Source organism: Megascapheus bottae, chromosome 1 (genome assembly GCF_031878675.1).
Source record: "Megascapheus bottae isolate mThoBot1 chromosome 1, mThoBot2.hap1, whole genome shotgun sequence".
NCBI classification, from domain to species: domain Eukaryota; kingdom Metazoa; phylum Chordata; class Mammalia; order Rodentia; family Geomyidae; genus Megascapheus; species Megascapheus bottae.
This window is the reverse complement of record NC_143509.1, coordinates 2501776-2516559: the sequence shown is the minus strand read 5'-3', so window position 1 is coordinate 2516559 and position 14784 is coordinate 2501776. Positions and strand designations below refer to the sequence as shown.

Sequence of the window (14784 nt, the reverse complement as noted above, 5' to 3'; positions counted from 1 at the left end):
AGAGCTCCACTTCTGGCTTTTGTGTGTGTGTGTGTGTGTGTGTGTGTGTGTGTGTGTGTGTGTGTGTGTGTGTGTTTCATTGGAAATTAAAGCGCCTTAAGGATTTTTCAGTCCAGGCTGGCTTTGAACAATGATCCTCAGATTTCAGCCTTTTGAGTAGCTAGGATTACAGGTGTGAGCCATGGGCCGAATAGCAAGCCCACACACTTGAGGAACCACGGGGCCGCGGAAGCCCGCAGCAGCAGCAGCCTCCTCCCTGGCCGGCCCCCCACTCCAGATGGGGTCCCTCCTGAGGCTACAGGCCCAAGGAAACATAGAGGGGAGGTTTTTCTAGGGGTTTGGGGGAAGCAAAGTGAGCTGCCTTATCTGCCATGGGAGGTCCTGAGGCATACAAGAAATGGAGAATCAGCTGCTAGATTACTAGTGGCACGTTTATCTAAACCATTTTTCTTAGGGAATAACCAACCATCTGTCGGACACCCCTCCCCCTCCTACTTCAAGAGGACCCCCCCCCAAAAAAAGAGAAACACCCGAGAGACCAAATAGAGGCCTTCCATCCTCCCTACCCTGCCCTGGAGAGGCCAAGAGGCCCCCCCAACCCCAGTCCTGCCTCTCCCACTCCCACGGGAGCACTGCTCCCACGAGCGAGCAGGGGCGCGTGTGTGTGTGATGTGCTTTCATGCGTCACTCTATTTATGTTGTTCGCAGCCCAACGGTAGCGGCCAGGGCAAAGTCCCGGGGTCATTTTTGCTACCACCGCCGCCTCCAGTGGCCAGACCTGTGCCCCTTCCTATGCCTGATTCCAAATCCACCAGCACTGCCCCAGACGGCGCCGCCTTGACTCCTCCGTCACCTTGTAAGTGGACCATGGAAACGCAAGCACAGCGCCCAGCCTCCTGCCATGCACACATCGCCCCGCACTGCCCAAGCAGGGGCAGCCCCTCCCCACCGCCAGGTCCCCCCACTGCGCCTCGGAGCCCCAACCTCAGCCTCCCGGGCCTCAGTTGCACCAGCCAGCACCCCATGAGCCTCTGTCCACTGCTCGCCCCCAGCTGGGTGGCCCAGGCCCCCTGGGGGGCGGGAGGGAGAGCACGGTGGGGTGCTGGGCCTTGGGTGCTGGCAGGGGGGGGCGGGAGGCACAGCCATGCCATCATCATGCCTGATTGCTGTTTTTTTTTCCTTTTTCTTTTTCTTTTTTGTTTTGTTTTTTCTTTTTTGGTTTTGTTTTTTCAATATATTTTTTTGTTGTTTCGTTGTTCCCCTATACGCACCAAAAAGAATTCAATGTGACACAAGGTGACGCCACCACCATCCCCTTTTTGCCTTGCCCCCCTCACCTCCATCCCGGCCCCCACAGGCCTCTGAAGACACAGGAGGCTGGCCCTGACCCCTTCCTCAGTCTCACATTTGGTTTCTCTCGTCGTTCCTCTTTTTTTTTTTTCCTTCCCTCCTCCTATCCCTCACCTTCCTCTCCCCTCGATTCTCTTCCTAGGTTGGATGTTCTGAGTTTGAGGGTGGGCTTTGGGCCTTGGCTTATGACTTCTTCGTCTCTCTCCTCCCTTCCCCTTCCTTCCCTCTTCCCTTTCTTCTTTTCTTCCTTCCCTCTTTCCTTTCTTTTTTTCTTCAAGACCAATGACAAATTTTCTCAAAGGGAAGAGAAGGAAAAGCCGAGTGGAGAGGCCTGAGGTAGACCTGATGTGAAGGACAGAGAGGCAGAGGACAGTCAGGTGGCGCTGCCTGAGGGCAGGGGACAGGCACAGGCGGACACAACTCTGGGGCTGACAGGCCCCAGGCCAGGGCCTTGCAGCCAGCTGGCGGGCAGGTGGAGGGCAGCCCATCTCACACTGCTGTCTGTTCGCACCCTCTGTCTCCCCTTTTCCCATGGTTTGAGTTCTCTCCCCCTCCTCACCATCACCATGCCATCCTCCCATCTGCATCTGCCATGAGACAGGAAATCATGATCATGGGCACGGGGGAGGGGCACTTTCGGAGACAGGTAGGCAGAATCTGATGAGCACGCAGTCCCCAGGTGTGTTTGGTGTTGGGTGAAAGGATGGGCTTCCCAGACAACCTGTGACATTCCTTTAACCCCAAGGACATCTTCCCCCCGCTGGGAGGTCAGGGCCTATTCCCTCCTGGAGGGCTCCTGTTCTAAACCCCAAAAGAGCTCAGGAGTGTTGGGTTTGTTTGACTGCTCTGATGCAGGACAGCTCCCCCAGGGGACTGAGCTTTGGGACTCTGCCAGGCCCCATGGCCTCCTCCTCTCCTCCTTCTCCAACCCCCAGGCCCACAATCCGGTTCTGAGATGACTGGTCCTTAGGCCTTGGCCATTGGCTAGAGGAGAATGGCGAGGCTGAGCCTTTCCAACCCCGGGCCTACGCCAGGCAGCAGACCCCAGGGCCTGCCCTGCCCCGTCCTGTCTGGCTTGGTCCTCCAACAGGCCCTCTTTGAGTCCCCCCACACAGCCTGCCCAATCCAGCACCACTTAGGACAGCCAGAGATGCAGCACCCAGCGAGGCTGCAGGTTTGGGGAGATGGCCTGAGAAGGCCTCCCCCAGCTCCCACCCTCACCCTGCCCTCTATTTCCGGTGAGAAAGTCAGGGCACCCACTGAGAAGGCCTGTGGGCCAAGGCATCTCCAGAGCTGTCCAAGATCTCCATAGGGGACCGAACTGGGGAACCTTGGTTGCAGCCTCAGGGCCCTTTCCTTAGCTCGAGCAAACACCTGCCTGAGGGTAACTTCTAGGGGGCTCACTGGGAGTGTTTCCGGCTAATGAGAGAATGGGGCCTTCAGCAATGCAGCCCCTGGCCTTTCCTCACTGCCAGTCTGCAGCGGCTGTTGTCAAGGTCTAACCCAGTCTCCCTCTCTCAGCAGTCCTGAAAGGCAGTGCCCAGGCGGCTCCACGGCCTGACAGGTGTCTTCCTCTCTCCCCTGCTCTCCACAGCATTCGCAACGACAGGCGCCTCCTCTGCCAACCGGTTTGTCAGCATCGGACCCCGGGACAGCAACTTTCTGAACATCCCACAACAGTCTCAGGTAGGCGATGGCTGGATCAGCCAGGCGGAGAGGGGCATCTCCACGTGGTGGAGGAGGCTGAGCCTGGCTGGCTCCTGCACACCCAGCTGAGAGGCCTCCCCAGGCAGCCCCCAGGCTCCCTGGCTAATCAGTTAATTGGATAATTAGCTCTGACAGCCCTGGCCCTGGGGAAGGCAGCCAAGGACCCAAGCAAGGCTAGAGGCTTTCTGGGCCAGGCGTGGTTGCAGCAAAGATGGAAGCCTGAGGCAGCTCAGAAGGAAGACTGGGCTCTCCTGCTCTCCTCTGCTCCTTCTGCTCCATGCTGCCAGCTAGAAGCCCTGGCTCCCGGCCTTCCCTGCTTCCCTAGCTATGGGTGGGCTGGCCAGGGGTAGAGGAGGCCTGGTAGGCTCCTTTCCCAGAGATTCTGGCACCAAGAAAAGGCAAGACTGGTTGTCACCCTTGAGGTTCCCCCCTCCCAAGTCCCCAGGAGCTCTTTTAGGGCTCCAGGCCACTGCAAAAGACAACACCCCCAATTCCCCGAGCCTAAAGCCCCAGGACTCTTGCACATGCATGTATGCATACATGCAATGAATGCCCCCTGGTGTGCCTGTCACAGCAGAACCCAGGCCTATGGGTGAGGCAGGGCTGGAGGGCATCCAAATTTCAGAGCATGGCCTTGTACATAAGAGCGTCTCATGTCTTCGTCGTGCACGTTTCACAAAAGCCCCTCTCCCAGGTTTCCCAGGGAAACCCACCTCTGCCCAGAGCCGCCAAGGCCACCTCTGTGGGCTCTGGCTCCGCCTCTGCTTTGAGGCCCCAAGCCAGAAAGTTAGTTGATGGAAGTTTTGTGTGTGTGGTTTCAAGGGGTTTTCTTTCTTTTGCTTCTCTAACCAAAAAAAAAAAAAAAGGCCAAAAAACTTTGTCAAACTTCAAACTTCAGAGCTCCCTAGTGGCAAGAAGGGGAGGGGACTGGAACTTCAGCCCCTTCTAGCTTCCCACCCCCTTTCCCCAGAGTCACGTCTGACCCGTCTGGTTTCCAGGAGCAACCAGACATGATGTAACACCCAGATGAACTTGAACTTGGGGGTGTTGAGAAGAAAAACAATGGCTCTGAGCAGAGGCTGGAGCCAGCCCCCTCTGCTCTGTGCCAGGGAGGCCGAGAGAGCCCTGCTGGCAGAGGGTGGGAGGGGGTGCCAGAGGAACGGGCAGTAGGCGGCCTCCCCTCCCGGCTGGCACCAGGGGCTGGGCTCCATTGCTCCCTCCTCCCCTCCTTTCCCCTCCCAGAGCAGCAGCTCTCCAGGGTTCAGTGCGCATGCTCGCTGGTCAATGAGGCCCCAGCCCTCCCCACTCACTCCGGTTCCCCTCCCTCACTTTCTCTGCTCACTTGGCTTCAGATGCTTTGAGGCCAAGTCAGAATTTGAGGCAAGTTGGGGAAAGTTTCTTTCCCTGGTGTTCCCCATCTCAGGGCCCCTGGCGGTGGAGGAAGGCGGCTGTGCCGGCCAGCCCGCTGGCCGGGGTCCTAGCCTGAAGCAGGCAGGTGTGTCAGCACAGCTCAGGGAAGGGGGAGCCAGGGCTGGACTGGGGGCAGGCGGCTGTGGGGTGCAGTTGGGGGCTGTTTCCACAGTAACCAGTGACTTTAGCTGATCCCCGGAGCACCAGATGGAGAGAGAACAATAGAATGAGGGAAGAAAGGAGAATTTTAGCAATTTTGTCATTCCCTGGGCAGTGCTTTTTACTTAGTTTAATCAATTTTGGACCTGGCTCAGGAAGCAGGGGCGGGCAGGCAGGCAGAGAAGGCTGCTCGTGCTTGGCAGCAGACCCTCCGATCCCAGGACAGTGGGGAGAGCCGGCCCTGTGGTGCTGCCTTTGTCCCCAGCTGCAGGCGTGGAATCTAGGCTCCCTTTCCTGAGAAGGCCCTAGCCCGAGGCCAGGTGGTTGTCCCCTGCTACAAAGCTCAGAGGACCCTGGAGGGACTGCCCTCAGGCTTTGGCGTGGTCTGCCAGCAGGGCCAGGCACCCCAGCCTGGGACCAGTGGTGCCAGTCTCCTGTGTGGAAATCCTCAGGTCCCAGAGAAGACCCAGGCCAGAGCGGAAGTCCAGGAGCTGGTGGCTGACCCAGCCTCTTTCACCCTCTGTGAGGACACTCAGGCCTGGGTTTCCAACGGGCTGCGGGGCCCCACAGCCTCCACCTAGTTTTTGGCGGGTTCCCAGGTAGGGCTCTGGGCAGCACGTGCTAAGCCCAGCACGGGCGGGTGGCCTCTCTGCCAGGCAGCAGACCCGATGCTGCAGTGGACTCCCAGGTCCATCAGGTGGCTACTTACGTTGAAGTGAATGAAAGGAAAATGGACTTGTGGTCAGACAGCCATAACTGAGTGTGGGGAAAGCTTTGCTGCAACCAGCTACTGCACGGAGCAGCTGGTCTCTGGCCCTGGCAGTCCTGGGGTTTGTCGCCAGGGCCCTGAGCTTTCCCTGGTGGGGGAGGGGTGTCCACCGGGAGCCTCACCTCTAGTGAGCTCTGTTAGCTCTTTTCCGCTTTGTTTTGTTCTTCATCAGGTCTTGGTGTGGTACCGAGGCTGCCAGGATACTGGTGCCCGTGATGCTTCTGCCCCTGGCTTCCAAGTAGCTGGACAACTGGCATTTGCACTGTGCCTGGCTTCTCAGAAGCCATTTCACTTTTTTTCCTTTGTGGAACTTTAACTCAGGGCCTGGTTATTGTCCCTGAGCTTCTTTGTACTCAAACTGGAGCCACAGCATCACTTCCGGATTTTGAGTAATTAATTGGAGGTCTCATGGAGACTCCTCTCCCTAAGCTGGCTTCGAACCATGATCTTCAGATCTCAGCCGCTGAGAAGATTACAGGCATGAGCCACTGTTGCCTGGCTCTGAAGCCATTTCTAAGTCCATGTCCCCATGCACACCAGGGCCTTAGAGGCAGGCAGGCCTCTTATGAAGACATAATATTGGAGTCATTGTGGGGTGGGGCTTTTGTTTTCGGCTGTGTGTGTTGGTTTGGGCGCTGTAGTTGGGGATTAGGGCCTCACACCTGCTAGGCCAGCATGCTGTACCACTGACCCATACCTGCATTCTAGTAAGATCTTAAATACTAGAAAAATCCACGGGAAAGTCCTATGTGGATGTCCGGCCTCTTTGGAAATGTACCAAACCTGCCCGAGGCTCTCACCCCATTGTAGCCGGCCAGGTCCTAGGCCGGGATCATGGATTCTCGTGCTAGCTGCAGAAGCAGCAGCTAGCTGTTGAGAAGCCGGAACCCCAGCCTGTCACCCCCTGTGTGCCCTCCATCAGGCCACCTGCCATCAGACCACTCTGATTAGGGCATGGGTGGAGTAACTGGGTAGCTATGTTCACTCTAGTTGGCTCTTCCTGGTCCCTGCAGACCAAAGTTTGTGACACAGAGCCTGGAAGGGACCTCAGGTGTGCTGCAGAAACTTGCATTTGCGTGAAGTCACTGCCAGGTGTGCTTAGACCACAAGAGTCCCTGGCCCACCACACAATCACAAGGCGGACCCTTAAAGGGGGAGATGGCCATGCTGCTGCTCCGGTTTCCTGTGTGTGTGTGTGTGTGTGTGTGTGGAGAGAGCGCCACCTGCTGGCATACACAGGAAGCAGTGCCCACCCCAGGGAGCCCGGGCTCCTTTCCCCTGCGATGCCGCTGCCCTGAGACTGGAGGAGCGGGCAGGGTGGGCTCCTGCCCCTCCCCCAGGCCAGGCACGGCCAGGGCCTGAAGCCATGTGGTTCCCCACCCCCAGCCTTTCAGCCTGTGGGACCTGGCTGGGCTGTACAGATGGGAATTTCTGTTTTTAATCCAAAGAGACAGAAAGAAAACTCAGCAAGAAGCTGGGCCACCCCACCCACTCCCCAAACCCCTCTGGGTACAAAAGCCCCAGCCTGGCATCCTCCCCACCCTGCAGGACCCACACAAAAACCCAAACAATTGCAAACATGGCCAGATCCTAGGTTTGTGCCAGCCCCCGCCATGGGGGTCCCGCCCGCTGGGCATGGTGCCCACAGGCAGGCCAGCTGGACTCTAGCACTGGGGAGCAGGGTCGGGGGATTCCTGTGGAGGGTGGGGAGAACAAGGGTGCACCTCCTCTTGCATGTAGGGGGCTGTCCAGCTCCTGACCCCCCAGGAGCTGAACCCTCAGGGGATAAAGAACCCCAAGGGCACAAGGCCAGCCCAGAGGGAGATGGGACCAGCCCTGCTCTTCTCAACCTCTCTCTCTCTCTCTCTCTCTCTCTCTCTCTCTCTCTCTCTCTCTCTCTCTCTCTCTCCCCCCCCCCTTCCTCTTTCAGTCCTGGTTCCTCTGATAAGATCAACAAAGAAACAAGAAAATGAAAAGAAGAGGTCCCTCAAAGGGGGAGAGAAGAAATTTTGAGACATAGAAAAAATCCCCCAGCCCAGCCCCACCGACAAGCAAAAATTCGAAGTCTTCAGCCACTCCGCCCCCGTCCCCGTCCTCCAGCCCGGGAGCCCCGACCCGCGCAGCTCCCAGCCAAGCCGAAAGAAACCCGCGTGGAGCACTCTGCCAAGCAGAGGACAGACGAGGGAAGGGCGCTGCCCGGCTCCCCGCACCCAGGCAGCCCGCGGCCGGAGCCCGGCCCCGAAGGGCCCGCCGCCCCGCCCGTCCCGGCCCCAGCTTCCCCGGGCGGCCTCGGACCAGCTTGTAAAGATGCTGGGGACCCTCGGGCTCCCCCCACACCCCGCCCCTCCCCCTCCGGCCTCGGCTCCAGCTTCTCCCCCTCCACCACGACTCCGGACCCGGAAGGGACGCCCCCTGGAGCCGGCTGAGAGCCCAGCGGCTGGGTGGGAAGCGCGCCCTGCCCTCCCCGCCCGGCCGCCCGGCCCGTCCGTCCGGCTGGGCCTCTCCGTGCGGTCCACGGGGCGGTGGGCGGGGGGGGGGGGGGCTCCAGGTCTTCCCGCACCCCAGCCCTGCATGCCGGCGCCCTCACCCCGCCCCGCCCGCCGGCCCCGGCCCCTGCCCCTCGCGCACAGCCCTGCTGGGCCGGCCCGGGAGCGGAGCCCGGCGCGGAGCTGAGGCCGCCACCTGCGCTAGGTAGGAGTCGGGGTTCCCGGGGTAGGGGGAGGGTCGTCCTCTTCCAGAGTGTTCTGCAGCGCCCGGACCCCCCACCGCGTCCCCACGCCCCCCGTCTCCGCTGTAACGTCTTTACTCTTTATTTAGGGGTGGGGCAGTCGTCGTTTGGGTCTGTCGCCGTCCCCGTAGGGAAGCCCTCCTCCGTGGGAGCAATTCGGGAACAATTCGGTACCACACCACAGGAAGTAGCTGTCCCCAGCCCTCCCCTCCCGGGGCGGCCCCTGGGAGGGAGGGGAGCGCGGGCACACCCGGCCCCTCGGGGTGTGACGTGGCCCCTCTGGCTTGTCTTTCTGTGCCTTACTCCCCCTCCCTGCGTCTCCCCCAAGTCCTTGTGCCTCTCTTTCTCTCTTTCGTACGGTATGAAAACACAAAGCACAGGTCAGGATCCTCTGGAAGTCAATCAACCAACATTGCACCACGTAGGGGTGGGTGAGGGGCTTTATTTATTGAGAGTCTGGTGGGTGCGCGCGGGGCGGGGGCGCGGGCCCGGGGTCCTCCCATAGGAAGCTGCACCTCGGGGTGACCGCCGCCTCCCCCCCCCCCCCCCCGCTCCTCCCCCGGCGGAGCCTCCTCGGGTGGGCGTAGCGCGGGGCTGAGGGGCGGGGGTCCCGCGGGCGCCTCCCGGGGTCGGGACTGGGGAGTGAGGCCGGGGCGGGGGCCGGGCGGCCGGGCGTGACGCGCGGTCGAGTGCAATGATTCTCCAGTGTGGCTAAACAGGGTCAGAGCCGAGGGCGGGGAGGGGCCGCCGCCCGGCGGCCGCGTGCGCCCCCGCCGTCGAGGGGGGACGATCCGGGCCGCGGGGCGCCGCCCGGGCGAGGTCGGAAGCTGCAGGCAGCTGGGCTCGGGCTGGAGGCGCCCGGAGGGGCTCCCTAGGCGGGCGGGGCGCGCCTTCCCCGGGGTGGTGTGCGGGGAGGGGGCAGACGAGGGCGACCGAGGTGGGGATGTGTTAGGAGAGAAAAAAAAAACCCACAAAAATATATATGGGGGAAATGAACTTTTTTTTTTTCATTGAACCAAGTGCAATGCATCAGAGAGTTTTCCTATCTTTGTATGTTAGAGATTGTTAAGAAAAAAATTCTATTTTTGTTGTCATGTCCTCGCGGCTCTGGGGACGCTAAAAGAACTGGGCCTGCCCCGCCCTGTGCGGGGGTAACGAAAGCTGAGTGTTTTATTTTTCTTTTCTTTTCTTTTTCTGCTTCTTTTTTTTTTGGTTCGTTTTCATTTTTTTTAATCGTTTTCCTGCGTTGACGAGGATGACCTGGGGTTTTTATTTGTTTCGTCGTTCGTTCTGGGTTTCGGTGGGAGGGCTGAAGGAAATGTTCACATTTTCGAGTTTAGAAAAGAAAAAAAAAAACAAACACAAAACCTTGACATTAAAAAAAAAATCAACCAACACAAGATCAAAAAGGAAAAGGACGAGAGAAAATTACCTTTAAGATAATTCAACATAAAAACCCTGGTGCTTCTTACATTATAAAGTACGTTTTAAGAAACCCACCAACTATTATACATAAGTTTATGATCAATTAAATATCCTGCACTTGTTAGAAACACGCATACCCCTTCTTTGTTGAGTTTAACGGAACGGGACAGCGGCGCGCGCCCGCCGGCGGCGGGGCTGCAGGCCGCGGGTCTCCCGGGCACCCCCTTCCTGGGGTCCCCGCCCCCCCTCCGCAAGGTCAATGCCAACGAACAAACGTCCCTTCCTTCCTCCCTCTCCGCCCGGCCCCCCCGCCCCCGAGCGCCCTTCTTTGAGCCAGACGCCAACTTGACCCTCACCAGCATTATCAGGAGCTCGCTCTGCAAGTTGGTCGTTTCCTCCTTGACCACCCCCCCCGCCCTGCCCCCGGCGCCCCCCACCCAGGACCACCCTGCCCCCCGCCCCCCGGAAGGAAGGCTCGATGCTCCAGGACAGAACCAGCCACGCCGACAGGTCGCTCTGCCCAGGCCCGCGCACGCACGCACGCACGCACACGGCCCCCCGCACACAGCCCCAGCCCCCACCCCGCAACCAGCCCCGACGACTGCCTTACACACCCGCCCCGCGCTGGCCGGCCGACCTAGTGCCTTCTTCTCACCCCCGTGCTGGCGGAGCGGACGCCGCGCTCTGGGTCCCAGAGGGGCCGGGTGGCTCCGACCACCCCCACCCCACCCCGACCGTGCAGAACGGACCCCCATACACCCACGCACAGACACACACACACACGCACACGCACGAGAGAAAAATAAAGGAGCAATAAAGTCACGAGAACTTTCGTCCCTGAGAGCCCGAGGGGCACCCCAGCCCCCCCCTGCTTCCACCCACTCACCCTCCCTGGGCGCCCCCCTTTCCCTGTTCTCCCTTGCACCCCCACCCCCTACCCCAAGTCAGCCTGGGCCAGCCCCACTTTGGCCCCTCCCGGGAGATCCGTGCGCCCGACCAGCACCAGCATCGCGGACCGCGAAGGCCGCCCGTCCCGTCAAACAAGTTTCTTCTTAGGCTAAGAAACGCAGTATATACGAGTATCTCTATATATAGTACTAATGGATTGGTGTGCTTCCCCTTAGCGTCCCCCTCCGCTCCCCCATCGGCCTGGTCCCCTCCCTGCCCCCACCCCCGTCTCTGCACTGAGATACATAAGAAACAAGGGTAGTTTACTGTCTGTTTTGTTTTCTGGGTTTTCAGTGTCCTAGCGGAATGCAAGTAGGCAGCCAGCCCGTCTGTCCCCTCCCGCCCGCCCCGCCCCGTCACTGCGCTTCTGTTATACCATCTTTGCCTGACTCTCTCCGGCTTCTCCATTGAATGGCTAATGTGTATGTGAAATAAAGAAAATAAAGAAAAAAACAAAAGCAACTGCGCCCCGAGCCTCCGCTGACGCCATCGACCAATTTACCCATCCACCGATCCATCCATCCATCCATCCATCCACCCGCGCCGTCCAGGGCGTCCGTCCCGGGGGTCGCCGGGAGGGGGCGCCAGTGGTCGCCGCAGGGCGTCCCGTCCCCTCGGGGAGGGCCAGAAGGCGGGAAGGGGCCTGGCGCGCCGACGACCCCGCGGGGTCGCTATGGGGGGGGTCAGCGGGTAATTCCAACGTCTTGTTTAAGTCTGGGGGTCCTGGGAACCCTCGAGTCCTCCGGGGTCCCCGGTCCCAGGCGTCCCCGCCGGTCCTGCAGGGAGCGCTCACGCCGGGGCCGAGCCGCCGTCGGTGAGCCTGGCCCCGCGGTCCTCCAGAGCCGTCGCCGGGGGTCACCGCACCTCGGGACTCAGAGCCGGCTGCTCCACCTTGATGGGCCGCACCGTGCCGCCCAGGCCGCCGTCGGAGCTCCCCGGGAGCGCGGGCTGCGAGCGCGCGGCCGCCTCCCGCCGGGCGGCGCCGCCGTCCGCGCCTCCTCCCCGGGCCGCCGGCCGCCTGCGGGGCCCGGGCGGGGCGAGGCCCGCGGCCGGCGGCGGCGCCGCCGCCTGGTCCCGCAGCAGCCGCACCAGGAAGCCGATGTACCGCATGGCCAGGCGCAGCACCTCGTTCTTGCTCAGCTTCCGGTCGGGCGGGTGAGTGGGCAGCAGCTTCCGCAGCTCGGCGAAGGCGCCGTTCACGTTCTGCTGCCGCCAGCGCTCGCGGCTGTTGGTGAACACGCGGCGGGCCACCTTCTGGGGCTGGTGCCCTGCGGGCCAGAGGACGGGCTGGGTCGGGCCGGGGGTGGCAGGCGCCCCTGCAGCCCCCAGCCCCCGCCCGCAGATCAGCCTTCCTCCCCAGGGGTCCCAGCGACCCTCAGGCCCTGCTGCGCGGCCCGGGCTGCCGTCCCCTAGGACGGAGTGTGATGTATTCTGGAGGTGCTCCCGGTCCAGGAAAGAGGTGTCCTCCCCCCGCCCGCCCGCTCCTGTGGCTGGTGGGAGTGTGTGTGGGGTGGGTTCGTGGCCAAGCTGATGGATGTGGTTGTAGGAGGCCTGTTGTGTGGCTGTGACTTTCCTAGGTAGCTGTGGTTCTCTCGTCGACTTGTGTGGTTATGGTTGTGTGGCTGGCTCCTGTGGCTGGCTCTTTCATGGCTGTGCATTCCAGGGGGGCTGTCATGTTGGAGGGTTCCCAGTCCCTGCTGTGGCCAGCGGCTCATTGAGGATGGCGATGTGGGGGGGGGGAGCGGAAGCTGTGGTCTGGAATGCATTTGGCTATATAACCTGTGTGGGGGGCTGGGTGTGGATGTGTGGGACCCCCCAGCAAGCCCGTACCCCAGCAAGCCCGTACCCCAGCAGGCCTGTACTCCCAGCAAGCCTGTACCCCCAGCAAGCCCGTACCCCAGCAGGCCTGTACCCCAGCAAGCCTGTACCCCCAGCAAGCCTGTACCCCAGCAAGCCCGTACGCATGCGCACACGCACACGGCCACCCTCACCCTCAGCCAGGTCCAGGTCACAATGGCTGGGTCTCCGCTTCAGCCTGCTGCTAGGCAAGATGCCAAAAGGTCCTGCCGGCCCAATGTAGACGCTGTAAGGGGTTGCGGGTCACAGATGCCTTTGTGGGCAAGGACCCTGGTCCCCCAATCTCCGGCATCCCAGTCCAGCCCTGGCTCCCCACTGACCTGTTGAGGAAGGGGTGAGGGTGGTAGTGCAGGGCCAGCGCCGGGGGAGCCGAGCCCAGGGCCGACACGTGCAGCAGGGGGGGCCGCAGGGCGCCCAGCTCCGTGGTGGGCACGGCTGGGCCCGGGAGCCTGGTGTGACCCAGGCTGATGACCGGCACGCCCGGGGGCAGCCTGGGTGGGGAGGGGCCGGGGCGGCCCACCTCCTCGGTGGGTGAGGGCTCAGGGGAGGCAGCCTTCGGGGTCCGGGAGGGCGCTGGGCTGGCGGCACCTGCCATCTCCGCCTTTCCAGTCATGATGGGGCCCGCCTCCGCCTCCGCCGGGGCCTGGGGTGGGCACATGGGCCCTGGGGAGGGGGGCTCACCTGTGGAAGGAGGGGGAAGAGGCGGCTGGGGGGACCAGGTGGAGCCTAAGGGGGCCCCCTGATTAAGAGGGAGAGGCGAGAGGAGGGGTGGAGGGGGGGGCTTCCCTGGGCTGTGTGCGAGGGCCTGGGCCTAACCCCAGCCCCGTCTCCCGCCGGGGATGGAGCCCTCCTCCCCCACCCGAGGCCCTGAGACCACCCCCCCCCACCCGTGGTGCTGTAGGACCTCGGGACCCCTCCCTGCTTGGCCCGGATTTGGCCACCCTCACCCCCCGCGCGCCCTGTGGACCCCGGTGTGGACCTCAGACGTGACCTCCGGCGGCCACGCTGCGCCCTGGGGGGAGGGCTTTCCACCAATGTCCCAGGGACTCAGACCCACCTGCCCGCCAGCACTGCGATCCTGGGCCCCCACACGCGGGAGCACACCCTCCGCCCCCTCCGCCCCTGCTCCCTCCCCCCAGCGTCGCCCCTGCCTTGGCTCCCTGCTGCAGTTGGGCTGGGTGGGCGCCTGGCATCGGGGTGTCCTTGTCATCCGGGGGGGCCCTCAGGCCTGTCCTGCCCAACGGGGTGGCGGGATGGGCGAAGCGGTGCCGTCGGGGGCTGCACACCCCGCCTCTTACCCCGGCTCCGTCCCCGCGATCCGGTGAGCGTCGTCCTGGCGCTGGGTCCGCGAGGCCGGCCGTCCAGGCCCGGCTGGGGCTCCGGCGGGCCGCCCCCTCGGGCCCCGGAGCTGGGCCGCGCCTCCTCCCGGGCTCCCGAGGGCCTGGGCGGCCTCGGCGGGCGGGCGGGCGCAGCGTGGGTCCCGAGAGCGTGAGCGGCCGGGCCGGCCCGCCCTCTGCCCGCCCCCGGCGGCCGGGTTTCCTCCCGCTCGCCCCGGCGCGGGGGGCCAGAGGATGCCGGGCCGCCACAGATAAGGCCCCGGTCGCCTGGCCGCGTCTGATAAGGAGCCGGGCTGACCCCGGAGGAAGCCGGGCTGGCGGGAGCCCCGGCGCCGCGGCCCCGCCCCGGCCCCCCGCTGGGCCGCCCCCACCCCCTCGGGCCCGGCCTTCCCCTCGGCGCCCACAGACCCTGGGGGGAAACCGAGGCAGGACAGCACGGACCTTCGCGTCCTGCGCTGGCTGCCCGGGGCCCCTTTCCGGCCGCGGGCCGCGTGACCCCGGGGCCCCAGCCTGGTCCGCTCCCCACCCTGCCCGGTTCCTCTTTTTACTGGGCTCCGTCCGCCTTCCCCACCCCCGCGGCCGGGGCCCGGGCACCCCGGGGGGGGGCACTCCCCATTCTCTGGCTGCCGGGGCCAGGCCTGGGGGACCTTCCGAAGCTGTCCCCAAGGCCCCGTGACAGGCCTGGTGGGGGAGTGGCGCCCCCCCAGCCCAGCTACTTCGGGGGGCTGAGATGTGAGCATGGCAGTTTGGAAGCCGTCCAAGCAGGAAAGTCCCCGAGACTGTTTATCCCCCAGGAGCCGCCAAAAGGCCACCGTGGAGCTGTGGCTCAAGTGGCAAAGCGCCCGCCGGCCTCAGGACCAGCGCGCAGCCCCACAGACGGAAAACAAAAAGCCGGGTGGCTCTGTCTGCGGGATCCCTGGGGAAGGGGGTTCCGACGCGCCCGGCCTCGGGCAGGGCAAGGGACCCCAGCCCGGGAACCGCAGCCCCCCGGAAGCTGTCATGGTGAATCCCAAGTCCCCAGGTGCGCTCCGGATCCCCCCTTCCCGCTGCTGGAGACTCAGGGTGCGGCGCACGGTAGAGGCCCCCGGGGCGCC

At 63.1% G+C, this 14784-nt stretch overlaps 2 protein-coding genes across 8 annotated transcripts in view; one reads left to right on the top strand and one right to left on the bottom strand.

The window, feature by feature from the left end:
• Positions 1-9379, top strand: part of Nfix (nuclear factor I X) — a 94161-nt gene extending 84782 nt beyond the window's left edge. For 5 of the 7 annotated variants that reach the window (XM_090336225.1, XM_090336231.1, XM_090336219.1 and 2 more), the window contains 3 exons: positions 709-856; positions 2945-3036; positions 7326-9379. In XM_090336225.1, coding sequence (XP_090192351.1) covers positions 709-856; positions 2945-3036; positions 7326-7340 — 255 coding nt within the window. In that variant the 3' untranslated portion in view covers positions 7341-9379. The remainder of the gene's footprint in view (positions 1-708; positions 857-2944; positions 3037-7325) is intronic. The other 2 variants (XM_090336238.1, XM_090336232.1) reach the window with 1 other exon arrangement.
• Lyl1 (LYL1 basic helix-loop-helix family member) lies at positions 9107-14052 on the bottom strand. Its single transcript, XM_090336243.1, has 4 exons — positions 13652-14052; positions 12674-13034; positions 12488-12579; positions 9107-11764 (listed from the first exon to the last, which is right to left on the bottom strand). The coding sequence occupies exons 2-4, from the start codon at positions 13009-13011 to the stop codon at positions 11352-11354; spliced, it is 843 nt and encodes a 280-aa protein (XP_090192369.1). The 5' UTR covers positions 13012-13034; positions 13652-14052; the 3' UTR covers positions 9107-11351.
• Between the last annotated feature and the right edge of the window lie 732 nt (positions 14053-14784).

Coding starts and splice junctions, on each gene's coding strand:
- Lyl1 (XM_090336243.1), bottom strand. CDS start 13,011: ATGTGCCCACCCCAGGCCCCGGCGGAGGCGGAGGCGGGCCCCATCATG. Junction 12,580..12,673: donor CCTCACCCCTTCCTCAACAG/GTCAGTGGGGAG, acceptor AACCCCTTACAG/CGTCTACATTGGGCCGGCAG. Junction 11,765..12,487: donor TGACCTGGACCTGGCTGAGG/GTGAGGGTGGCC, acceptor TCTGGCCCGCAG/GGCACCAGCCCCAGAAGGTG.